Raw genomic sequence first — 24355 nt, forward strand, 5'->3', positions numbered from 1 at the left:
CCTTCTAGCTTAAATCTCTATAAGAATAGAGTAACTAGAAGAAAGGTAGTAGCTATAAAAGCGCTTCTAGTTTAAAACTAACACGAATACGCTTATTACGAGCTAAAAGAGACGGTTAAGAGTAGAACGTAGAAGTTTTAGAAGAAGAGAGACCTAGAAGGCGTATTTTAGAGCTTAGAGATAAGCTCTTTCTATAAGAGAGAGTAATATAATAGTCTAGTTTAGAGATTTACCTTAGGTTATATAACCTTAGGTTATATAATCTTATTACGTAACCTAATCTAGCGCCTTAGTACTTAGCACCTCTATATATAGAGTCTCTTAAAGCCTTTTCTTAACTTCTTACCTTTAGATAGCTAAATTTAACCTAACCTACTCTGCTAGCACCTCTTATTCTTACAGCTTGTAGAGATAGTACTACCTATAGCTAACTTACCTAGCTAGGTGTTTAGAGACGCTTATAGTAGTAGAGACTATAAACCTAGCCCTTATAATAGTAGTAGAGACTATAAACCTAGCTCTTATAATATTCTAGTTTTCTATAATAGAAATAGAGACCTCTTTATATATATTTTTTTTATAATAAGTATATAGTATCTAACTATATAGTATCTAAGTCTAAGATAGACTAAGTCTACGTAGTTACTAGAAGTAGTATACTTATATTTATATACGTCTACTTTAAGCATCTCTTATAGATACTACTAATATACTTTTTTTTTAAAGCGTTTCTATATAGTATTTAGTAACTTAATCTATTTATTAAAGTTAGTAAGTCTAGAGAGCTTAATCTAGTTAGTAACTATACTACTAAGCTTTATAAATACTTTATAGTAAAGAGTAGTAACCTTTTCTATAGCTTCTTCTTAGTATAGATAGACTATTTTTTAAAGTTAAATAAAAAGTTAGAAAAGAGGTATATACCTATAACTAGATTATTAAATTTAGTATTAGCCTCTAGTATCTTATTAGTACTAATATAGACTTAATCTATATTTATAAATAAGTCTAAGACTATAGTATAGAGCTATATATTCTAGTTATCTAGATTATTTAGAATTATATTAAGGTTATAGTAGTAGTACTCTATAGTATTACTAGTAAGAAGGTTTATAACGTATAGAAGATAAGATAAGTCTATATTAAAGAAGGCGCTATCTATAGCTAAGACTAAATAAACTTCTATTTTCTAATTCTTATATTCTTATTATCTAGTACTTAGATTACTCTTACTATTAAATTTTAGTAGGTTATTATAATTCTATTAATCTACTATATATAGCTATACTTAAAGAGTAGAATATTTAGTAGTAATAGTATTATAGTTAGCTTAAAGAGTCTAGAACTAGTAATTAAAGCTATTCTTAAAGTTTCTAAAGATATTATTAAGAGTATTCTTTATTACTAAGGCTTTCTAGTTAGTATTAGCTTTACTAATTATAACTAGTAGCTACATAGAGTCTTACTACAAACCTCTAGTCCACATAAGTACCTAGAGTATTAAAAAGTTAAAAAGGTTTATAGCTAGAGTTTCTATCTAGTTCTTCTTCTAGATATTACTTATAGTACCTTAGTTTCTAGAATTATAGAGTAGGTTTCTTTAGTTATAATTTAGCTAGGCTATATAGTACGTAGTAGAGCTAATAGTAGAATTATATAAACTATTATAGCGTAAATAAGAAATAAGAATTTAAGATATATAATAAGTTATATAATATTAAGCTATAGAAGCGTAGAGGTATAGAGAAGATATCTACTATACTAAGGTACTAAAATAGCTAAGGTTACGTAGCTATATAGATAGATTAGTACTATAATATCTTTAAATAATATAAGAGCTAGCTTTATAGTCTCTACTACTATAAGTATTCTAGAATACCTAGCTAGGTAAGTTAGCTATAGGTAGTACTATCTCTATAAGCTATAAGAATAGAGTACTAGTAGAGTAGATTAGGTTAAATTTAGCTATCTAAAGGTAAGAAGTAAAAGAATACTCTAAAAGCTCTCTATATATAGAGAGCTAAGTACTAAGATACTAGGCTAGATTATATAATAAGGTTACGTAACTTAAGGTTATATAATCTAGATAAATCTCTAAACTAGACTATTATAAAGAGAAAACTCTAAAAAAGATATTTATCTAACTTTTATCTCTTATTACGCTATATCTAGAAGAGCTAGCGCTATAGAAATTTTCTAGAAATTTTTATTAGATTATAAATACTATATACTATAAGTTTTATAGATTATTATAAAGATATAATAGTACTAACTAGAAGTAAACTAGATTTTTCTTAAAAGTTACCTAAATACGTATAGCTTTTTAATTACGTAATATAATTTAGTATAACTTTACTATAAGGTATAATATACTATAAAGAATATATATATAAATTTTTATAGAAAAATATTAAGGTTCTACTTAGTTATTTAAGAAAAATAGGTTAATTTTCGTTAATTTTCTTGCTAAGAAAAAGGTAGTCGGCTCGCTTGTGTGGTTGGTTCGCTTACTTATATAAGTAAGCTACGTCACACGGTAAAAAGTTTAAGCGTGCCGCGAGTTTTACCCCGCACCTAGCGCAGCGCATCTCTTTGTCTTTTTCTGAACTACGCATTCCCCACAAAACGTTACTTTGCTCAGGCTCTCTCTTTCTTAACAAATTCTCAGCTATGGATTGACATTATCTACGGCGCCGCATTAAGCAAACTGAAGGATAGCGGACTCGTTCTAACGCTAAGCTATAAGAAGCTAATCGTTCAAAGATAAGATGACAGTAAGTGATTTCTCTAGAAAGAAGTATTCAATTACTCACGCATGGTACCAGCCTATCGCTGCACTTCAAGCAGCCGCAATGCCCGAACTGTACAGTTCAATGCCTTCCAGTCCACAGATCAATGTGCTATATCTAGCCCCGGGGCAAGAAATCATCAGCCCCGAACAATTTAGGGCATCAAATCCGGAGACATTGGCTACGGGAGCGGGCACACAACTCGCGAAAATGTCGCCATCGATGTTAGTGAAATACGGCACCCATGCGTCTCTCATCGAAGCCAAGAACATGCTGTATGTGGCTGAGAGAACATCGATACCCATCCCGAGACTGTTTGCAGCATATGCATACGGGCCTCTAGACCGAGACGTCGACGACTTCGGGAGTGTCTACGATACATATATCTTCATGGAGTTCATCGAAGGCGAAGACCTAGGAAAGTCATGGGAAAAATACACCTCTGCTGAGAAGCAAATGATCTCGACAGACCTGAAGAAGCACATGACAGAGCTTCGCTCTCTTCCGGCGGCCGATTACATCGGATCTGTGCATGAGGGACCAGTTACTGATGTTATATTAGAATGGTCTACAACTTCTCGAGGTCAGTCTTAATACACATATCAGAGAGTTAATAGCAATGTCTCTAACTAGGTCTCTAGGTCCGTTTAAAAGTGAAAGAGACTTCAATGCTACGATTGTCGACACCTTTGTCGCTAAATCAAAAGGCCAGATTGGTCCCTACATCCGTGGCATGGTTGATGCACACAAGCATGGCATCGTCTTCACCCATGGGGACCTTAGACCCGATAATATTATCGTCAAGAATGGTCGTGTGACAGCAATCATTGACTGGGAGATGGCAGGGTGGTACCCAGATCATTGGGAGTTCGTCAAAGCATTTTATCTCGAAGTGTTCACCAATGACTGGGCATCACATTTACTAGGCGTTCTCACACCTTATTATTGTGAGCAGTTGATGCATGCAAAGTTGATGAGTGTATTATGGTAGCTAATAATGAAGCTGCCACCAACGGCGGAGAGGCCGAGCGTAAATGCAATTGGAAATCCTCATGCATTCATAAAGTGAAATGATTTTGTGTCCAAAACTAGTCCCCGAGATTGATGCACTCAAGTACAAGCCTCGAAAAAGAGCGAGATACGACGTGCTAAGAGGACTTCCACTCGGCGATCCAGGTAGGCTTAGGCAGCCAAGCCACCGCTCCGCAGAAGAGCACGGACTTCTGCGAGTACCTCAGCCACCCAAGCGGCGCAGTCCCTGACTGGAGGATCTGGCTCTCTCTCGGTGAGCGCACGGGGATCGTATGGAGGAGGTCGAGTGCTTGCGATATGTTCGAAGTTTGAGAGGTAAGACTTCGGCAGTTGGAATTGATAAACTTTGTCCTTGAACGATCGGCTGCGACCAAAATTGTAACCGGGGCGACACTCGTAGTCCATTCCTATACCAACGGTGCCTTTGACATGGTAGAATCGACCCGCCGCTTGACCTTCGAGCTGTGCTGGAACCAACGCAATCCCTTCGTGAGCTGGACCGCTGGGTTGCGTAAAGTAGACTATGTACACATTGTACCATACAGTCTCCGTGGATGCCATGATTGAGTATAAGACGAAAACGACGAGAAAGAAATGATGCGATTGTAATTGCAAGCAAAGATGGATAAGCAAGTATGAATGTAGTTGAAGCGATGTAAAGATGTTCTGGCTGATATGAATTCAGACTAGACATACTTTCGCCATCTTTATAGTCAAATTCAGGAACAGAGAGTTTCGGCACTGAGACAGAAGCGCTGATCGAGCCGCCGTGCAATTACAAAATTGTATTTTGAGGTTGTTGTATTGGCTGAGGATTCTCAAGTGTCATCGACTGTGCCGTACTAGACTTTTTTTCCCCCCCGCCCGAAAAATCAACTTCAAACCTTAATTTTTTTATATTTTTTTTTTCTAATTTTGAAGGAGTTTTCTTCAAGTTATAAAGGAGAGTTCTTGAAATTTTGAAGAGAATCCTTCAAAGCGTTGAGGAGAAATTTAAAGAAATGAAGAAACCTTCGTAAAACAAAATAGTGTGATGAGACGTCCTGGGGTTCGTTTCTGAAAGGCTAAGACAAGATAGCGCGCGGCACAAGCTGTGGGCTCTCTCACGTAGGTGATCCCCGTCCTCCAGGTCTAAGATCGGTACTAGATGGCCCTTGCAGCAGAAGGACAATACTGAGAAAGGAAACGTTACCCAACAGCTATCGTAGGCCTATCAAGAATAAATAGGACCGGCACAGGACGGCGGCTATGAAGAGTGTGATAAAATTGGAGATGAAGGTAACTGAAACCATGGAAACATAAGGCCTGAGGCTGCTTTTACCGGCTTGGTTCGGGGAGCGACTTCGACAAACGTTTAAACCCCACTCGATTCCCACGCATTTTAGGTCCATTTATCTATCAAGACAGAAGGGCCAGTGGTTCAGCGCCCGGAAGTGGTCAGGCTGTGCTTGGGTTTGTCAGCATCCTGCCAAGAATAGCTCGCTCCGCGCCGGATTCGCTTTTCCCCCCCCACCAACCAAACCGTTATTTTGTACATATAACTCTATCTCACCTATAATCGATTCCTTGAACTCCCATTGTTATGCCACGCCCCCCATCATCGCGTCCAATGGCTTCAGTCGTTGGATTAGCGCGGCGCTGGTTGAAAAAGGCCCCTGTGCAGCCCCTGCACTTTCACGATGCCAATTTCGAGACGATACCCGCCTCACGGAAACTTGAGGAGGAAATACACGACGCCTCGACGGGCCGATATTATCCCGTACGAATCGGTGAAATACTAAGCACGAAGTACCAAGTCGTTGGGAAATTAGGATATGGCCTTGGTTCGACTGTCTGGCTGGCTAATGACCTATAGTGAGTTGCGGTCGTGGTATTAACGACAAAATACTTACATATCCAGTGGGCCTCGTGCGGTTGCGCTGAAGATATTCACAAACGATGGGCAGAACCGTCAAGAGGTCGGCATCTATCAGCATCTACAGAGCATTAAATCGAACCATCCAGGACGCCGCCATGTCCGCGATGCGCTGGATACTTTTACTCTACATGACCCCCAAGGCGAGCACCAATGCCTCGTACATGAGCCCATGTGGGAAAGCGCGCGAGACCTACTCCGGCGGAATGCGAGTCACAGGTTTACAGAAGACTTACTAAAAGCATTCGTTTATCGCTTGCTTCAAGCCGTTGATTATCTCCATTCGGAAGCGCATTTAATTCATACAGGCGAGTCTCCTCTTTACTAACAATGCGCGAATATAAACTCATCATATTGCAGATATCAGCGCTGGTAACGTTCTTCTGGAGATTGAAGACCACTCGATTATTACCGCATTCATCAAAGCCGAACAAGACCACCCCTCGCCTCGTAAAGAAGTTAACGGGTATACTATCTATGCTTCTCGGAGCTTCGAGTTGCCTAAAAGCATCGGAGAGCCTGTTCTTAGCGATTTTAGCTCAGCTGTATCGGGGGACGTCGCGCATAACGAAGATGTACAACCGGACGTGTATAGGTCTCCCGAGGTCTGTTTGCAGATCCCATGGAGCTACAGCATTGATATTTGGAACATCGGAGTTCTTGTACGTCGAACCAGAGATTACCACGACATGAACTGACGCGACCATTAGATTTGGGACCTGTTTGAGGGGAAACACATGTTCTACGGAAGGGATCCGAAAGAGAAACGGTATATGACTCGTGCGCACATCGCCGAGATGATTGCTCTGATGGGACCGCCGCCTTTAGAACTTTTGAAGCGTGGAAAGAGGACTGCCGAGTTCTTCACCGAGGATGGTAAGCCCTATCGGTCCTGACCCTGAATGTCTCGAGCTTAATCCTGCAGGTCAATGGCGTGGTGAAATACCCCTTCCAAGTGCTACTAGCCTCGAGGAGTCTGAGGAGAACCTCGACGGTAGTAACAAGGAGGCCTTCCTCCGGTTTATGCGCAAAATGTTGCAATGGGAGCCCGGACGTCGACAGACGGCGAAACAGCTACTACAAGACCCCTGGTTGAATGGAGCTGCTACGATGTAGCCTCGGCACTCGAACTGAGCTTGCTTCGTGCCCTCGGATCTTGACCTTGTGGTCTCGTATGCTCAGTCATGCGGACGTGCTCTTGTTAAGCCGAAGGGCGAGTCACTTCATATATGGGCATGTATTGTTCGCAGCACCAAGACAATGCAATGTGCGCACTTCGAAGTACCATGTGCTCGGTTACGGCGATTTCACGTTTATAGCGCGACGAAGATGGATGGTTATCTATAGCAGCACGCATGGGAATAAAGGCGGTAGGACAGAGGTGGTGGGGGCATCATGGTTCTCAAGTATTTGTAGAGCCGTGCGATTTATCTCGGTGGCGACCTGCACGCATGCACACCATAACTCTGTGCCAAAGAAGAGAATCCATGTGATTAATGGCTTAACAAAACTTCCCCCTTGCAACTAGAGTAACTGCCGCCGCCGCCTTCTTCCTCAGATTCCCCTTTCCTCTCCAAAATTGGGTTCAATACCTAGCTAAGTAATGATGAAGACAGCCTCGCCATGTTCGAAAAATCACTAAGGGCCATAATTCCAGCATTCCCCAACGGAGAAAAGCAACAAGAGACAGACCGAGGCAAGCTTTCCTAATCCCAGCCGCACACTCGAGACGCACGAGGAAAGAAGGACCATTTAATTCCCTATATACCACAATGAAGTTATAAACCCCTTTTCCTCCAGGTACACTGGAGTCTGCAGTCTGCAATGCCTCAGCATCCACCAAACCGGCCAGCGCCAACACCAACACCAACACCGCCTTCAAGGAAATGGATGCTATTACCAATTACCCCTGATCAAAAATACCTCCAATTCCAAGACACCATGCTCGCTGTGAGTCAGCATCACCCAAGCGGGTCGGTGACTGATAAGGAACTAAATCAACAACCCACCGCACATGCTCATAATACGTTTTTGCACGTCTTCGATGTCCCCGCTCATAGCGCAAGCATGCCGGTCATCGAGATGACAGCAAGAGTCGCGTATCCCATCAAAAGCTTGCCTCCATAGTCGACAAATCCGGGCGCATTGATACTACCTGCGGCGCCCTTCGATGAAGACGAGGCTCCAGCCGTTCCCCTACCGGTCGGGCTCGCCACCGTGCCCGTACCCGCCGTACCGAGCGCTTCAAGGAGTGACTGGCAGCCGGACGACGTGGTGGCCGACTGCGTGGTAGCCAAGCCGCTGAAATCGCAGGCGCTGGCCTGCCTGTTGTTTCCGAGGTAGTACTGATTAGCGACCCACGCCAGTTGCTCCTTGGGATCGCAGCCACCGACACCACCGTAGTCGCCCGTAGTGGCATTGTGCGCGATGCCATCGCAGAAGCTGTCGTCGGCTCCGCAGATGTAGTTGAAGACGTCGCCATACTTCTCTTCGTCGGTCGACTCGATGTTGCACTGCAGGCTGGCGGCCATGCAAGTGCAGAGCTGGGGATTCACTGGGGGTGGCAGCGGGCTTGCTACTGCTTCCCAGGTGGAGTCGGAGGGGCAAGCGGGAGCGGTGTTGGTCGGGTTGTAGTTGCTCTTCGCGGTGAGTGACGGGGTGACAGAGGCCAGCTGGTCGCGTAGAGAGGTAAAGTCAGGGTAAGGCGAAGCACTGGCTCCGTTGTCTTGGAGCTGAACGAGACCGTACTCGTTCTCGCTCATGAACCATTCGTAGACTATGCCTCCGGAGAAGACTTCAGTCATGTTGCCATAGAGGACTTGAACCTCGGTGAAGGGGCGTTCGGTGGCCTGACCGTCAAACTTGATGCATCCATATTCTGCGAAGAAGACGGGCACGGGGTAGCTGGAGAAGAAGTCAACGCGCTCGCCGTAGGAAGATTCCTGGTAGTTGCTGTCGCCACACCAAGAGTAGACATTGTAGCCCCAGAAGTCAATTGCAGTTGAGTTGCCGCTATTTCCGGGTTCGCAGGCAAAGTAGGCGGCGAGGTCATTGCGTGTGGGTACGTCGGCGGTCGCATAGCCTACACCGAGCGTATTACGGTAATTTTGGGCTGCAATGTAGCCCTTGCAGTCGCGGACCGCAGCCTTGACAAAGGCCGCAGCAGCAGTCTGATTGCCCGAGCTGACATTCTCGTTGCCCGCGAAGAATCCAATGACGTTCTTGTACTTTGACAGAGCATCTATCACACTGGTGTACCGTTGATACAAAGTCACGTCCCAGCTCGGATCGTCGGACTGGATGGAGACGCTCGGCTCCCCGAGATCGGCAATAACGTAGATGCCGGCGGCGGCCAGTTGCTCCATGCAGTCATCGTGGTTCTTCGAGGGGTCAATGGCGTACACGCGGAGGACGTTGGTCTGGATCTCCTGGAGAAGCGGTATATCGCGCTTGCAGCCGTCGCTGTCAGCGAGAGGATCGGCGTACGTTGTGTTCGTGTCCGCTGTGCCATTCGGCGAGTAGTTCTGCTGGTAAGCTACGCCGCGGAGGAGGCTGGGCTGTTAGCGAGAGTGGGGTGACGGGCGATAAGCGCAGACTTACAATTGAGAGCCATTGTTGGTGTAGAAGAAGTGCTGGCCGTAGACCTCAATGTCCGGAATGGTGTCGTAGCTTGCGGCTGCAGCGCCTGATAGCAGCAATGCCGCAGCGCAGGAAACTGCCTGCCACCCGCCTGATATCTTCATGATAGCGCTGTAACGAATGACCTGAGTGAAAGAATAGGAACCGAAGCTTCCTGGAGACTGCTTGGCGGGAGAATGGGAAGCTTGGGTGCTTGGAGGCTGTAGATATACAATCCGGGCCTTCCGGCAGCTTGTCGCAGGATGGGTAGCAATAAAGTACGCGTGTCGCTGGCGACGAAGCTTAGTCTAGTACCTGCAGTGTGGCTATGTCGGGCCGGAGCTGGGGATGACGTCCGACACTGACAGCGCTAGCGGCGAGGCGGGGCAGCTGGTTGGTGCTCGCTTGGCGCAAGTGGGGAACCGATTGTCGATAGCGACGCCGCTAACCAAAACGAAACGCGCCTATTATTTGCTTGACTGGACTTCACATATAAACAAAGCACGCCGCCCTCGAAACGCCACGGCAACCGGCCTGAGCCCTTCGTGGTCACATCATCAAATCATATTCTACCTTTCTTCTTTGTTTGCACAGAGGAATGCATCTCTAGTTCGAGGAATGAGCGGATGTTGTTTGTCTTTGCCTCCAACTCGGGTCTTCACCCGCCTCGTATTCCCAGGTTTCCACTCCTCCAGACTGCCTAAAACAGGTTTGATGGCCTGACCACTTTTAGTCAAGGTCGCCCCATTGGGCGGTTTTAGATCATTCAATCGATGAAACATCGCCATAAACACACTATATATTTCCATCAGCGGCAAAGCTGGGGAAAATTGTTTATAAACTTTTGCTCACTGTGAAACAGTCCCCACACGATGTCTAAGCCATCGCTGTACATATCCGCAAAATGTGAGGATGCCGTTCCTCCACCAACGCCGACGTAAATGCAGTCATGCCAATGCTAGTAACGAGATAGTGAGGAAGCAAACCAACAGGTCTACCCCTCCATCGTCATATCCTCCAGCTCGTCGAGCAACTGCTCCATCGGAATCGCAAGGCCCTCATCCTCTGCGAATTCGCTCTCTTCCGTGTCCATAGCATCGGCCATCTGCTGCTGTTGCTGCGCCTTGTACAGCGCCATGCCGGCCCGCAGCTCGGCGTCCTCCTCCACATCCCTGAGGAACAACTCGAAATCGCGCTCCATACGCTCTTGATCTTGTTTCCTGGGCAGCATCTCGCCCTCTTCCTTGGCCATGCGCTTGAGACGCCAGTTGCGCTTGTTCTTGGACTTCTTGGACCGGTTGTAGTGCTTCTTCACCAGCACGACATCCGGGATCATGGACCCCATTTTGGACTCTTCTAGCTTGTCATAGAGATCGTTGTTGAAATTCGTGCCCGAGAGGTGGTATCCCATGACAGAGTCGCCGACATGCAGGATCCCGCCTAGATGTGTGCGCGTGTAGAAGGTGCTGTCATTGGAGCCCATGTCGCTTGCTCGGGCAACCGTTGCTTCGGCTAAGAAAAACCGGCCCTTCTGCGCGCCCAGGGGTTCAATATCCAGAACAATGAACTCTACCATGTCCTGTACGTCCGCAAGAGGCCGAAACGGGGTCCGCCAGTAGAGAGCGGTGTCTACATCTGCCGTCTGAAGCGTAGTGGGGTCCATGAGGTTCAGGGACGTGCCAATACGGTAGCAAAGCGTCATTGGCGTGATGTTGCCAATTTTCCGTGCAAGGGGAAGCGGAAGCACTACGAGATCGTCTTTGCACTGCATATGCATTAGCACGAAGCTTATATCCGGTCATGAACGGGCGACTTACGATAGGAACTAATTCCGCAGAGTAGGAGAACTTGTAGGACTTGGCTAGGAGCACCAGTTAGTATGTGCCCTTGCTTCGAGGGTTAAAGGGACGAAAGATCAAACGTACTGCTAGTATGGATGTCCATTGAGATGAGTTCTTGCGACTTCTTGACGTTGACAGGCACCACGGCCTTGAGAAAATCCACAAATCCCTCAGCGTGGTTCCGCTGGGCGAAGAAGAAATCGATGCCATCGTGGCATTCCTTGATGTTAATCGTATCCTTATGCGCCGAATGCCTCAGGATCAATTGCTCCAGATACAAGAACGTCCTCTTATGCGGCACCTTCTGCCGGACCTGGACGCAAGCCCGCCAAGTATTGTGTGTGTAGCTCTTCGCGCAATCCGGACACTGCTGATAGTTCTGCACGTATTCTACCTCGAAAGACTGCTGAAGGATGGCACCGTCACCGATTTCCTGCTGGACCGTGATCTTTACGCGGATGCGCCTCGAATGCGGTTCTGTCCAGATAAAACTCGCGTCTATGATGCGTAGCTTGTTCAAGCCTCGTAGTTTTCGGAGGCAAAGCGCGAGCAGCTCTCTTGATTCAGGCTGGGCTACGACCCAGGACATAGGGGGGTTCAGCCAGCGGTCGCAGTCTCGGCATTGATGGAGAGTAGCTTCGCGTTGGATTCCTGAAGTAACGTCGGTCTACGGAGGGGCAAGTCAGCATAATCTTCAAACCCAGAACGAAGGTCTCTATGCTTCGTGGCGTACCTTGAGCTTCAAGCAATCGTAGCAAAATGCACCCGCAGACTGAGTTCCATCTATAGCTGCGCCACAGTCGGCGCAAAGAACGGTTGCGGCATTCTTAGGCGCGGGTGTAAACTGGAGTGGCGCGTCGACCTCCATTGTGGGAAACGGGTATCGAAGAGAGTTTGGGTGTTGGGATGGCAGGGTCGGTGTGAGGGAAGAGATAGACGAGCTCCTAAAACCCGAGCCCCCGGTATCGTAGAAAGAGTATATGGAGTACAAAGAGGGCGGTTGTTGCGTTTTAGAGCCCCGAAGTGAGTCGAAGGGTTGTGGTTGGCGGCAAACTAATGCTTTGAAATTCGCCCCGCCAAATTTCCCTGCACTTCCAGCCCGCTTGCCTTATCGTTTTCTTATCGCCACGTGCCCAGCCCTATCGGCGTTTTGCGTAACAGTCGCCGACAGAAAGTTTCTCGAAACCACAGACTCCATGTCGTCCCATTTCCTCCGCACCTATTGCGCTGCTATGTCATTTACACGAGTCGTCTCACCAGGCATAGCCTGTAAAGCGTGTAGAGCTGCAATTGCGCGCTCTTCCCCAGCAATACCAGTCAACGGCTTGACGACGCACGCCTCCTGGACCACATCTTTCGCATCTCCTCAGCGGTCATTCACGGCGGCTACGGATCGGAGAGCAGACAAGCATAACCCCGCGACCGAAGACCCGGAGTTCGCCTTCTTGGATAAGAATGACGGCACGTCTACAACCTCTCCAAAACCCGACAGCACACCTGTCGAACCCACGCAACAACAACCAACACCCACACCCCCCGAGCCATCCCAATCCGCTCCTCTGCCATGGTACCTACAAAACCGGCCGACGCCCACACCCCAACAGCCCGCCTTAATACCAGACCTCCCGCCAAACCCGCCTCCCCTCTTACCCACTCTCCTAGACTACATTTCCACCACCGCCGGCCTCGACGACCTCACGCTCTTCGACCTGCGCAACCTGGACCCCCCGCCCGCCCTCGGGCCCAAGCTGATCATGGTCCTCGCAACCGCGCGCTCCGAAAAACATCTCCACGTCTCCGCCGACCGCTTCTGCCGCTATCTGCGGCGCGAGCACAAGCTGCGCGCCAACGCGGCGGGCTTGCTGGGCAGGAACGAGCTGAAGATCAAGCTGCGGAGGAAGGCGAAGCGGATGAAGATGCTGGCGAATGTTGGGGGCGCGACGGAAATACAGGGGAATCTCGATGATGGGATTCGCACGGGGTGGATCTGTTGTACGGTGGGGAAGATTGAGGCGCATCCGGAGGATAGCGAGATGCCGGGGGATAATGTGAAGGAGTTTGTGGGGTTCAGGGAAGTCAAGCCCGGGGTTAATGTCGTGGTGCAGATGTTCACCGAGGAGAAGCGGGCGGAGATTGACTTGGAGGCGCTGTGGGGCGGCATACTGCGGACACATGAACGGAAAGACAGGAATGCGGAGGAAGCATTGAAACAGTTAGAAGAGGACGCTAATGAAGACGAGGCACAGGTGCAGATACAAGCCGGAAGAGACGCAGAACATGCCGCGCAGCAAGTCACTCAACGAGCAGATACACCACCACCAGCTCCACGAACCGCCCCCTCGCCAACCCATCAATTCACCAAGCCACGCCCAACAACCGGCGACGTCTTCCCGCCAGCCTCGCCCTCCAGGCCGCCCTTCGATCAAATAAGGCGCCTGCATACCATAGGCTTGCGACCCTGACCAAAAGTCAGCAAGCATGCTCCCATTACTGTACGAATATGTAAAAATCCATCCCATAATTTTGTTTTGTAGTAGGATATTGAGATCCTGAACAAGGTGCGGTGTTATATGTACGCGCGTATACGACTAGAGGCAAAGCGGAGCGTTAGAGAAATCTTCGCATCGTTTCTCTTACCCTCCATCTTATGGAACAAGCTCAGCATAGCATAGCATAGCATAGATAAAAATACCTCTGCATTATTGTGTAGACAACATGGCGAATGGCCGCTCCTTACGGCCCGTCTCTAAAAGCCATCACAGCTTCACATGTATGAATTCCCATTTCTCATGTCACTTTCACTTTCACACAACGACCACAGCACAGCACAGCATATTCTCTTACTCCAACACTCCATTCATAGACACGCTATCTCGGACAAAGCCTTCAGGTCCAGCTCGTCGAGGTACACCATGTCCATTAAAGACCAGGTAGGACGAGAACAGGTGTCGTCCATCTTCACTGCCCTTGCCCACTCCGCCCATATACATGCAGGTATCTGATATCCCCAATATAGATGAGGGTAGTCGAACCACAGAGCCCGCCAAAAGACCCATAACCCGTGTGTCGTCCGTCGCTCCGCCCAGACAGAATACACACGCATGCGCCGCCAATGGTATGATGCTCGCCCACGAGAGATAGACCCGCAGCCCAGAGAATACAGAATCCCTGACTCCGCGCTGAAAGCCAAGACTCTGACGAAACAGCGGCCGAATCCGAATACACATGTGTTGCTTCAACCTCTTAGCAGCGTTGCCTATCACAGCTTCGTCGTCGAAGCCACTTCGTCCCCATCCGCCCGGCATCCCGCGAGGGCAAGTGTTCAATACATGTTCGGTGGTCTGCCCTGCTGTCGCGGGTTTGGCCCACCAAATTGCTGCTCGAACATCATCCTTGGATCTTCACCACGCATACCCATTGGCGGTCCATATCCTGGTGGTGGAAAGTATCCTTGCGGCGGGCCCTGCATGCCGTTACCACCCGGGCCTGGAAACATTCCAGCGCGTGGTGGAGGAAAGCCCGGTGGATGGCCCATCGGCGTGTTACCCGCTGAAAAGCTCGGTCCGGGTCCCATTTGCTGCTGTGGGCCAGGGCCTCCTGGAGGCTGACGCATCGGTCCACCAAAGCCTGGCGGGGGCGCAATGTTAGGACGCTCCTGAGGAGTGGGCAGCATTCCTGGTTGGCGACCGCCCATGTACGGAAGGTCTGGGGGCGGTTGAGACGGAATGCCCATGTTGGTCATCTGACGCGGGATCTCGCCGGCCGTGTTACGACGCTGGAGACTTGCTAATGCCGGATCGTCGTGTCCAGGGAAGCCCATAGGCATACCACGGTTCTTATTCCGCATAGCCTCCTGTTGTTGTTGTTGCTGCTGCATATTTAGCTGCTCGCGGAGATGCTGCTCACGACGCTCGGCTTCGCGGCGCATCATCTCACTTTCGGCGAACATGCGTTGATCATCCATAAAGCCTGGTGGTGGACCACCACGACCCTTCGGCTGTCCCTGAGGCCGCGGACCAGGCTGATCAAAGAACGGCAGATTCTGGGTATCAGGGCCGTGCCGTGGGAGATTCTGATTGACCAGCTGCGGTGGCGTTGCCCGTGGCTGCTGCATCAGAGTAAGCAGGAAGTCACGCTCGCGCTGCTTGGCGTCGCGATCCCTATTTGCCTCCTCTCTAGCACGGCTATTCAAGATTGCGGCCAGATTGGCATCCTGCGCGTTGTTGTTTCTCGAGGGTGGTTGTTGTAGAGGGAAGTCATCGCCAGGGCGATTCGAGTCAGGGCGCGGAAGTCCGAACTGGTCAAAGAGTGCGTTATCTGGCGACATGTTGGTGAACCGCGGCTGCTGCGAAGGCCGGCCCTCCGGAGCAGTCGGTCTCGGGGCAAGGATATTCTCAAGTAGACTCTGCTGCTCGAGAGTCCTTGATGCCGGCTGGCGGAGTGATGCCGCTGGTGCCCGGCTCTCTTGCGGCTCCGAGGGAGGAGACTGATGCTGGAAATCGAGGGGTATACCGCCTTGTCGCGTTCCATTCGTCGGCGTAGGGATGCCGGGTGGAGCAGCTTGAGTTGCACCCAGATTGGCTCCGCCGAGCATTTGAAGAATGCGTTGGAAACCTTCCTTGTCCGCGTTGATCTCGGTGGGGGGCCCAGGTGACACCGGCGTTGCCAGAGGCGGTTGAAAGGATGCTACTGGCTCGTCTGGCTTAGCAAACATGGTCATGAACCTGGACTTCTTATCCGTCTTCGCCTTGGCAGGTAGGACTTCTGCAGGTGTCGGTTCTGCAGCCTTGTCTTTGCCCCAATTGCCAAACAGACTCCCCAGATGTGGTTCGACGGCGGATGGGGTAAGCATCGGCTTCAGAGGTGGATTGGTGGATATTGCAGTCGGCAGAGCCCCTTCGGATGGGCCCTGTTCTGTCTTTAGTTCCTCCTTCTCTTCTACCGGGGCGTCCTTGGCCTTCATCTGTTCTTTCCATCGCTGGAAGTCTTCCTGGGTGTGAGCCTTGGTCTCTTTCTTGGCGACAGGCGTGTCCATCCATTCCGGATCTTCTTCCTTGCCGCCTCTAGTCCACTCTCGGTCTCTATCACGCTCCCGGTTTCGCTCTCTATCACGCCATCCACCTTGACCGGTTCCGCTGAATCTATTGCTCTCTCCTTCTTTAGCATTTTCCTCGCGACGGCCCCATCGAGCAGCCGCAGTCCGACGCGTAGGGGCATCGGCATTGTCCAAATCTCCCTCCTTCTTGTCGCCGTTGCGGCCGAATCCTCTATCAAAGTCTTCCTGGCCCAGGCTCTTGCGGCCCTTGACATTTGTCCATCCCTCTCCGTCTTCGCGCTGAGCACGTCGTCCGTTCGTATAGCCCTTCTCTCGTGCCCCGTCGCGGTCACGAGTCCATCGCTCACCCCGTTCTCCACGAGGGAGACGGTCGCCAGGATAATCACCGTCTATCGAAATGATCCCAGTAGCCTCTTTCAACTGACCAGACTTCGGCCGAGCCGCAGACGCGAAGAAATTCTTCGGAGGGCCGAGAACAGTCTCTTCCGGGTCTATGAACAATGCGTTAATAGCTGAGACCAAACCATGCCGTCCGTCGGGACCAGACTTACGCGTGCTCTGGCGTCTGCCAAACTGGCCCATTGGGTTGAGCAACGGACGGTCAGCGCCGGTCGCAGCTGCATCATTGTCCCGCAGATTGGCCCGCGGCCGACGGTTGCCAGCGTTGCCGGCGTTGTTGTTGTTCTGATCGTTCGGAACGTCCATCCATTGTTCGATCGAGGGCAATCCGTCCGGCTTCTTGACAAGCGGCGACTCCCTCAAGCGCTCTAGCTGTTCTACTGAGTATTTTATACCAGCCATCCTTTCGTCGCTGGGTGGAGTAGCCCCGGGGTAGGCTCTGGAGGGGCTGGAGGTGGGAGCGTAAGATCAGGTGCGGTTTGTGTTGTAGCGTAAGCTGCGTGTTCGCTCGCGGGTTGCCGACGGTCGTCGGAGAGGCTGCCCTGAAGGCAAGCCTGTGTCGCAAAGCGTCCAATGCGTGGGTAGTTAAACAATGCTCTTTCTACAGCTCGTACGTGAATTACAACGATGTAGCGATGGATGTGCGGTGTGAATAAAGTGAGGTGCGGTTGTTGTCACGAGAAATAGAGCGCCTGGTCGCGTGTCAGCGCAACGGCGGGGGAAAGGTGTGCGAACGAGGTGAGGTGAAATTGGAGGAGGGGTGGTGTAGTCTGGAGTAGCGTACCTGGAGCACCCCTGCGGGCGACGGCGATGAGAAGCGGAGAAGTGTCGCGGGTCGTTCTCATGCGGCCAGGGGATGGAAACGCTGCAGAAGGTGGGAGGCTGAATATTCGAGCAATGGGATCGCGGGGGCTTTGTGTAGCGCTGTGGATGATGCGAATAGCTGTTGTTTGGGTGGTTGTGTTTGGTCGTCGGGCTGATGCAAAGCAGCAGACCAGCAGCAGACCAGCTGCGGGCCTTCCCAAAGAGGCTGTACGTTGGCCGAAGATTATCCGCGACAGGCGAGCCAGCGCCACGCCACATCACCAGCCTCATCGCTTATGCTCAACCAAGGTTCCCTGGGCTTGTACCTAGGTATACATGCAGCACGTTCCCACTTTCGGACGCGTTCCCGGTGCATTGCCATCATGCCGCCGTTTAGCTGCTACCATCGGGTCCGCTGACGTGCATCGGAACGAACTCTTATCATGCGGATATCATCAAGATCAGAGCCTCATGCCTCCACATCTACAACCCCAGAGACCAGGTCCCCCATAGTGCCACTGCCCCACGCACCAACCTTGTCCCGATCGCAAGTCTCGTAGACTCTCGATGCCAATTGCCGCAGTGCCCGATGCCTACGATCGTTGTTCTCCAGCATCATCTGTATCCAGCTAACCAGCCCGCACCTTGTAATCAACGTCGTGCTTCCCCCCACAGCAGCCGCCCTCAGCAGCAGCCTCACGATCTTCTCCTTCGCCGAAACGACGCTTGACTTGGATGCGTAATAACTTAGCAGCCGCTCAAAGATATTGTTCGTCCGAAAGATCTCCATATCCTCTGGCGTCCGCAGACAATCGAGCAGGTAGTCAAGGAACCAATCCACTTCCTTATGATACGCACCGTCTTCGTCCGGCTCGCTGTTGATGATGCTGCGCGAGAACCTGCGCGGGAGGTTCCTGACTTCCCATGAAGGGCGGCTCGTGAGGAACTTGTTGATCTTGCCGAACATGAAGTGGGTGGGGTCGGCCAAGATGGTGACGCTGCGAGCAGCAAAAATGCCGCCAACATACGGGAACGGCCCGTTGTCCGTAATAGCTTCAGCGGACTCTAGAACTTCGCCGAGAAGAATATAGAGCTGTTGGAGATCTCCTTTGTCTCTCTAGAATGTTGTTAGCGTCTATCGCAAAGTGGTGGATAGAGACGTACGTCGAGCGTCGCCATAAGCTGGCGGATATTGCTAGCAGCTTGCAGGCGAATCTCAGGATGCTTTGAGCAAAGACAAAGCAAAAGCTCTCCAATATCTCCATCCTCAATACTCTCCTCAATGTCCTTCTTCCTCCAACGATTAAGGCCGGCATGCTTTTCGTCCTCCTTCGGGGGTAACTCCATGTCAATCGTGGGAGTCGTTTTACTGGGCTCTTCTAGTTGCTCAGGCGGAATCGGTGAGGTACTGGATCTCTCAGACCCACTGAAATCCACACCCGTAGCTAGCTTCAACGCCTCCTTTGCCTTCTCTTTGCCCATTTTCCACAAGAAGGAATCCTTGAGTACGTCTTTGTACGCATTATCAGCCGACTCCACCAGAGAGTCCCGCACGAGCTCGAGGACGGACTCGTCTTCCCCAATAAGCTTCAGCAGGTAGAGAAGCTTCGCAAGCCATTGGGCTAGAGGCTCCGCTGGATTACCCTTCTCCGACTTTCCGCCCTTGAAAGGCCACTGCTCGACCATAGTCATGAGAAGCGGACTAAAGAGTCCGATATCGGACTTGGAATGAGTATGCTGTGCACAAAGGGTATCAAGATCATCAAAGTACTTGATGGGTACCTTAATGAAGCGTGCGCAGCACTCATCAAGGAACTCCACCACCTGAGAAGATGGCGCAGAAGCACCGCAGGATGCACCTAAGCTGGCGATGAGGGCTTCTAGAGCGTCCGGAGACGTCTTCATCTGGAGCATCTCATGGTCGCGCAGGATAGCAACGAGGAGCGCCTTGACTCCAGCATAGAGCTCGCTCTCGGTTGAAGTGGCAACAAGCTTCATGAGGGTGAGGAAAGGAGAATGTTGAAGAGATTCTGAAAAGTCAGCCTTTGGGATGTTGTGATTAATGAGAAGCACTTACTGTTCCTTTGCCACCAGCGCATCGAAGGAGAATGCCTTGCCATTTGTATCCAGTGCTCAAGCTCCATGACGCGGAACGCTTTATCCTCTGCCGACTCTGTCGACTTCTCAACTTCGGTAAGGGCATTGCATAGAGGCACCGAAACGTCGAACTTCTCTTCAAGCGCAACCTGAGGGGTGACCTCATAGTATAGCCTGAGCAGTCGGGTTATCGCTTCCCTTTTCAATCGCTTTTGGAATGATGGTTGCCTGGACGCTACAACGATAGTCCTCATTGGGGGACAGCGCTGGCTGAACTCGCCGGTCAGGCGCTTCGACGCGTTGGCCCAAAGCTTTGAAGTTCCGGGCCGGGACGCATTGTCGAGCTCTCTCAATACCGCTCGTAGCTTTTGGAACGCGACTAGCAGAACGCGGACAGCAAAGAATGAGATTAGATCGGAACTGCTATTCAAGCACTTAACCAGCACTTGCTGCGTCAAGGGCTGCGGGAGAATGCTATGGAGCATAGGATAGATAGGAGGAGGGTAGTCGCGCGATTTTTTGCTTGTGCCGTAAAGAGAAGGCACGGGCAGCTCTATGGTCTGATAGAGAAGGGCGGAAAAGCCGATCCAGGTCGAAGTGAGCTTCGGGTCGTAATTGAAGTCTTGCTTTCGGTGGAAGTAGTCAGCCACGAGCTCCGGACAAGCCTTGAAGATTTCGATCACAAGTTCCTGGTGCATAGTATGCGCATACGGCCGGAGCGATTGTAGAAAATCGGCTAGGATGACGTTTCGTACGCGTCCTGGCTTTCCAAAGCTCTCGGCTATCTCAAGGTCTAGGTCGTCGCCAAGGTCCGCGAAGTCTTCTATGGGGGCATGGCCCTCATCATCCTCGCCTATATGAGCGTAGAAGCCTTGCGTGGGCAGCATTACTCCGTACGCCGGAGACGTACAAACCATGCGCAGGAACTCATGCGCGAGTGCATCTGGGGCCTTCTCGCCCTCTGCGAGAGAGCCCTCAGGTGGCTCATACCTGTACAGACCGGCGATATGGATGAGGGCCCTTCCATTCAGAATGCGACTCTTGACGTGACGAGGGATAGTCTTATCCAGGAAGACATGGCTTTTGAAAACGTCAAAAATCTCCGAGATGAGGAACGGCGGGTCGGTAGTCAAGTGATCGAGCACAGCCCTGACAACGTCCCTGTTGGATACAATTTCGGTCTTCGCGCGCTCATCTTGATACTTCAGGTGGGTCAGAAGATATCGAACTGAAATGGTCCGCAGGCTGGGTTTCCGCTGGCGCTCCAACGCCGTCTGCCCTGTTGAATCCTTCCATGTACCGATGTTCCTCGCAAGAGTCTTAGGCTCAAGCGTAAAATCTCTTCTCGTATATACCGCCCTCGCGAATGCGCCCTCGTCGAATTTTGTTATCTCGGTGAGCAGCCGCAGTGCCGGCATGATGACATGTTCCTTGCTCGTCTGCGCCGACAAGCTCCGGACGAGGCGCCTGGCAACAGATGGTTGTAGTATCGTTTTGCAAAGCAGCGAACCATATTGATGGAAGTCTGCGTAGGTAGAAAAGACTTTGAAGAGCAGCGCGAGGATGGCGGTGATCTGGGTGAGGAGCGCTTCGAAGTTGGTCTCTGCAGCGAAATCCCAGGCTTGTGTAAGTTGCGGAAGGAGAACAGTATCCTTTGCATCTTTGGCCTTTTCCTTTTGAGTGTCAAGGTATTCGCGGAGGACGGCGCGTTTGCGGGGCAGGTCATGTTCTTCGGTCGAGTACAGGATGGAATCAAGGAATTGTTTCAGGAGATGGAGCCCTATGACAGTTAGCTATGCATAGTGAGGAGGGCCATGTAGGGCGCCTACCGCTTCGGAGTCCAGAGGCAGAGCCTTGCTGGAAGACAAGAGCGTCCCGCAGTTGGCTTGCGGAGGTGACTTCGTTCTCCGCAGATGCGCCTGTCTGCAGCTCTCGGTCGTGGGACCGGCTGATTCTTTGTCGCTTTGTATGTCGCTCATCGTGCCCGGCCTTCGAATTGGCCTCGAAAATTGTTCGTTTGCCCATGGCTAAGTCATGGCCTGCTGGTGATGCCGCGCCTTTGCAACTCGAAAAGTTCGAATAATTTCGGTGTAGGCAACCCTAGTTCGCGCTAGGCTGAACACGGGCAAGCCCCGGCGACGTCGCTCACTCACTCTTCGCCGGCCCGTAAGTCAAGTCTCCCAACATCTTGCAATTGTCAAAAGCACGCATAGAGAATTTCCTTCTAAGTATACCACGAATTGAGCTTACCGTAAGTTCCTTCTGCCTTTACGCTCTTGCGCTACCCAGTCTGTTACCACAAGCCCTTTCTCTCAAACGACGCCAACGTCAAATCATACATTTCGGCTCTAAAACTCTCCCACGCATGTTTAAAGAGAGTAAATGGGCATCTCTCATAAGGGTTTGTCAAAAACAAAACAGCAGAAAAGGCAGTTTAGAGCGCGGGCTCTGCTCTTCGCACAATTCTCGCCCAACACATTTCTTACATCAAATCAATCTACACGTCTTTCCACTCTATTCTATTAGTGCACATGTCTGGGACTTAGAGCACGATCATGATGCGTTCCGAAGCATGGCCATGCTCATATTATATATACAGTCAGAATCCGGCACCGGACGACTACTTTCGCAGAGTCGAGTACTAGGCGGCGACGATATCTTAAGCATCTACGTCAGGCGGGGACATAGCAAACCGCTGAATGTATGTCTGCACCGGCATGCCTTCTGTCAAGACTGGGGACACCTCGCTCACCGAGCTTGCAACCTTCCAACCTTCCAACCCTCCCCGCTCTCACTCTCACTTCAAAAGCACAAAAAACACCAAACCAAACCCCGCACGTCACATCCCATACTCGAACCCACGCCCAAAAAAAAAAGATCGTATAATACAGCCCTAGAAGAGAGCATATTGCTGAAAGCCTTGTTGAAAGACCCAGCTGCTACATCCCCAGGTGGCCTCGGAATTTCTCCCAGTGAGAACTGGTGGGTTTTTACTTTAGGCAGCCGGCGAGTAGACGCAAAACTCCCCGGGATACTGATCCTCAACCTGCTGTAAAAGAACTGCTCAATAATTTTATATTTATAGGGTATGCAATTGTGAGGTGAGGGAATTTTGGTGGGTGAGAGAGGGAGCGCGTGGCAGTGCGCTGAGGGGAGAGGGAAATGAAGTGAAGGTGGGCGACCGCGCAAAACTTTGAGGAGGAGGGGTCGTTTGCAAACGCGCGCGTGCAGCGTAGGAGGTTGGTTGCATCGGCTTCTCGCAACCTCTGTCAAAGTTTGTCGCTCACTTCATGATCGCTCTGTCCACTCCTGTCAGCTCAACCTCTAAAGCCGCCGCTATCAGGAACGTAGAAAGCAGTGCGCCGAATCATCCAAGGAGCGAGATTTTCGGTTGCGCCGTCTCTTTCGTAGGAGGGTTGACTGCAGGGAGATGTGCAAGACAGAGAGCTCGTGCGATAAAGTAAGATTGCAAACGCACGCCAGACAGAGTCGAGACTCAGGAACAAGCGGTGAGTGAGTAGTGAAGTAAGCTATGTTCAAGCTAGCGAAGGCCTATTGCCCGCTATGGCGTCTTTTCGCAGACTAGACGTACCATCTGTATCTAAGCCAAATGCCCTCCTACCCCACGCCCCTCGTCTTGTAGTCTATTCCGGCCACCCGTAAGTCTCTGGATTTTGTATTAGAAGCTCGACTGCTCTTGAGTTTGCTTCAACCTTTGTGCATCTAACCCGTCCCTTTCTCCCTCGTCCTAAGTGCATCTCTCACCCATCTCCAAACGATGCCCATCCCACCCTCACACAGCTCCTTTAACGCCCCCGCACGAAATATCCATCGCAACACAATCGACATCGAATACTCAGCCTACTCTACAGTGTTCCACGCAGCAGAGTGGCTATCTTGTAAGTCACTCGCGTACTCTCGTTTGCTCCAATCAACCAGCTCACTTCAGAACTTTTACCAGCACAGCCATTATCCAGCACACATATCGCATCACATCACATCACCGCCAAACGCTCGCTCGCTCACCTTCCCTTCCATCCCACTCCATATCCCCTCCATATCCACTGCACTGCACTCACTGTACTCGCCCGTCTCTCAAGAACCCATCACCATTTTCTCCCCATCACCACACCCCTTCACCTCCACACACACAATGCCCCGCCACCACACCCACCACAGCAACAGCAACAGCAACATAACCCTAACCTGCGCCTGCAGCCTCGAACACTCCATCCACGTCTCCATATCCATCACCCCACAGGCAGACTTCCCCTCCAGCTCCAGCTCCAGTAGCCGCATCCAGCCCACCCTATCCTTAAACATCCCTTCTCCTCCCCCACCACGCCTACGTCCTTCTCCCCCAGCACCACAACCAGCACGCCTCCGCTCTCCCTCTCCCGGCCCACGCCCCCCGCTCCCGCGCCGCAACCCACAGCGCACCCTCCTCCCGCAAATCCTGCTGCTGAATCCGCGCCACCAGCAAAACGCATCGTCCATCCTACCCCTCATATCATCTAGCGCTACGGCTACTACCATGACTTGCGGAATCTGCCATGAGGACAGCAGCAGCAGCGGCGGCGGCGGTAGCACAGATCTCGCGATGCGCGCGCTAAAAGTATGCGGACACCACTTCTGCACTGCATGTCTGCGCCGGCTGATTGCAGGAGGAGGAGGAGGAGGAGGAGAGAGTGCGGCAGCAGCACAAGCTAAATGCCCCTTGTGCCGGGCGGTGATTTTCCGGGTTGTGGAGTAGACGTAGTAGAAGGATATAGATGAACAGGGCGATATTTTGTGTTTGGTGGTG

General features: G+C 50.6%; 10 protein-coding genes across 10 annotated transcripts; 5 read left to right on the forward strand and 5 right to left on the reverse strand.

Moving 5' to 3' along the window:
* Positions 1-2611: 2611 nt before the first annotated feature.
* BU26DRAFT_469584 (phosphotransferase enzyme family protein) lies at positions 2612-3810 on the forward strand. The gene is made up of 3 exons (XM_033825319.1): positions 2612-2774; positions 2826-3372; positions 3431-3810. Exons 1-3 carry the CDS (start codon positions 2769-2771, stop codon positions 3778-3780), a joined length of 903 nt encoding a protein of 300 aa, XP_033675975.1. The 5' UTR covers positions 2612-2768; the 3' UTR covers positions 3781-3810.
* BU26DRAFT_525514 (uncharacterized protein) lies at positions 3811-4485 on the reverse strand. The gene has a single exon (XM_033830519.1). The coding sequence runs from the start codon at positions 4380-4382 to the stop codon at positions 3972-3974; it is 411 nt and encodes a 136-aa protein (XP_033675976.1). The 5' UTR covers positions 4383-4485; the 3' UTR covers positions 3811-3971.
* An 859-nt stretch (positions 4486-5344) lies between these two features.
* BU26DRAFT_525515 (CMGC protein kinase) lies at positions 5345-7207 on the forward strand. The gene is made up of 5 exons (XM_033830520.1): positions 5345-5675; positions 5722-6044; positions 6097-6398; positions 6447-6612; positions 6662-7207. Exons 1-5 carry the CDS (start codon positions 5431-5433, stop codon positions 6850-6852), a joined length of 1227 nt encoding a protein of 408 aa, XP_033675977.1. The 5' UTR covers positions 5345-5430; the 3' UTR covers positions 6853-7207.
* A 583-nt stretch (positions 7208-7790) lies between these two features.
* Positions 7791-9479, reverse strand: BU26DRAFT_511783 (carbohydrate-binding module family 43 protein; the record flags this gene model as incomplete). Its single annotated transcript, XM_033827330.1, has 2 exons — positions 7791-9288; positions 9337-9479. The coding sequence occupies 2 exons, from the start codon at positions 9477-9479 to the stop codon at positions 7791-7793; spliced, it is 1641 nt and encodes a 546-aa protein (XP_033675978.1).
* Positions 9480-9985: 506 nt separating this feature from the next.
* BU26DRAFT_525517 (nonsense-mediated mRNA decay protein-like protein 3) lies at positions 9986-12237 on the reverse strand. The gene is made up of 4 exons (XM_033830521.1): positions 11929-12237; positions 11280-11862; positions 11172-11215; positions 9986-11119 (listed from the first exon to the last, which is right to left on the reverse strand). The coding sequence occupies exons 1-4, from the start codon at positions 12061-12063 to the stop codon at positions 10349-10351; spliced, it is 1533 nt and encodes a 510-aa protein (XP_033675979.1). The 5' UTR covers positions 12064-12237; the 3' UTR covers positions 9986-10348.
* Positions 12238-12391: 154 nt separating this feature from the next.
* Positions 12392-13885, forward strand: BU26DRAFT_525518 (uncharacterized protein). The gene has a single exon (XM_033830522.1). It carries the CDS (start codon positions 12428-12430, stop codon positions 13655-13657), a length of 1230 nt encoding a protein of 409 aa, XP_033675980.1. The 5' UTR covers positions 12392-12427; the 3' UTR covers positions 13658-13885.
* Positions 13886-14532: 647 nt separating this feature from the next.
* Positions 14533-17327, reverse strand: BU26DRAFT_469599 (uncharacterized protein; the record flags this gene model as incomplete). The annotated part of the gene is made up of 1 exon (XM_033825320.1): positions 14533-17327. A coding segment is annotated over exon 1 (2520 nt), but the record flags the coding sequence as incomplete, so codon positions are not given.
* BU26DRAFT_185494 (uncharacterized protein) lies at positions 17152-17854 on the forward strand. Its single transcript, XM_033820448.1, has 2 exons — positions 17152-17223; positions 17435-17854. Exon 2 carries the CDS (start codon positions 17461-17463, stop codon positions 17782-17784), a length of 324 nt encoding a protein of 107 aa, XP_033675982.1. The 5' UTR covers positions 17152-17223; positions 17435-17460; the 3' UTR covers positions 17785-17854.
* Positions 17756-21601, reverse strand: BU26DRAFT_496895 (uncharacterized protein). The gene is made up of 4 exons (XM_033826268.1): positions 21381-21601; positions 19532-21331; positions 18619-19484; positions 17756-18571 (listed from the first exon to the last, which is right to left on the reverse strand). The coding sequence occupies exons 1-4, from the start codon at positions 21574-21576 to the stop codon at positions 17924-17926; spliced, it is 3510 nt and encodes a 1169-aa protein (XP_033675983.1). The 5' UTR covers positions 21577-21601; the 3' UTR covers positions 17756-17923.
* Positions 21602-23329: 1728 nt separating this feature from the next.
* Positions 23330-24304, forward strand: BU26DRAFT_511787 (uncharacterized protein; the record flags this gene model as incomplete). The annotated part of the gene is made up of 2 exons (XM_033827331.1): positions 23330-23450; positions 23529-24304. The coding sequence occupies 2 exons, from the start codon at positions 23330-23332 to the stop codon at positions 24302-24304; spliced, it is 897 nt and encodes a 298-aa protein (XP_033675984.1).
* Between the last annotated feature and the right edge of the window lie 51 nt (positions 24305-24355).

The sequence above is a fragment of the Trematosphaeria pertusa genome (assembly GCF_010094035.1).
Source record: "Trematosphaeria pertusa strain CBS 122368 unplaced genomic scaffold BU26scaffold_26, whole genome shotgun sequence".
Classification (NCBI taxonomy): Eukaryota; Fungi; Ascomycota; class Dothideomycetes; order Pleosporales; family Trematosphaeriaceae; genus Trematosphaeria; species Trematosphaeria pertusa.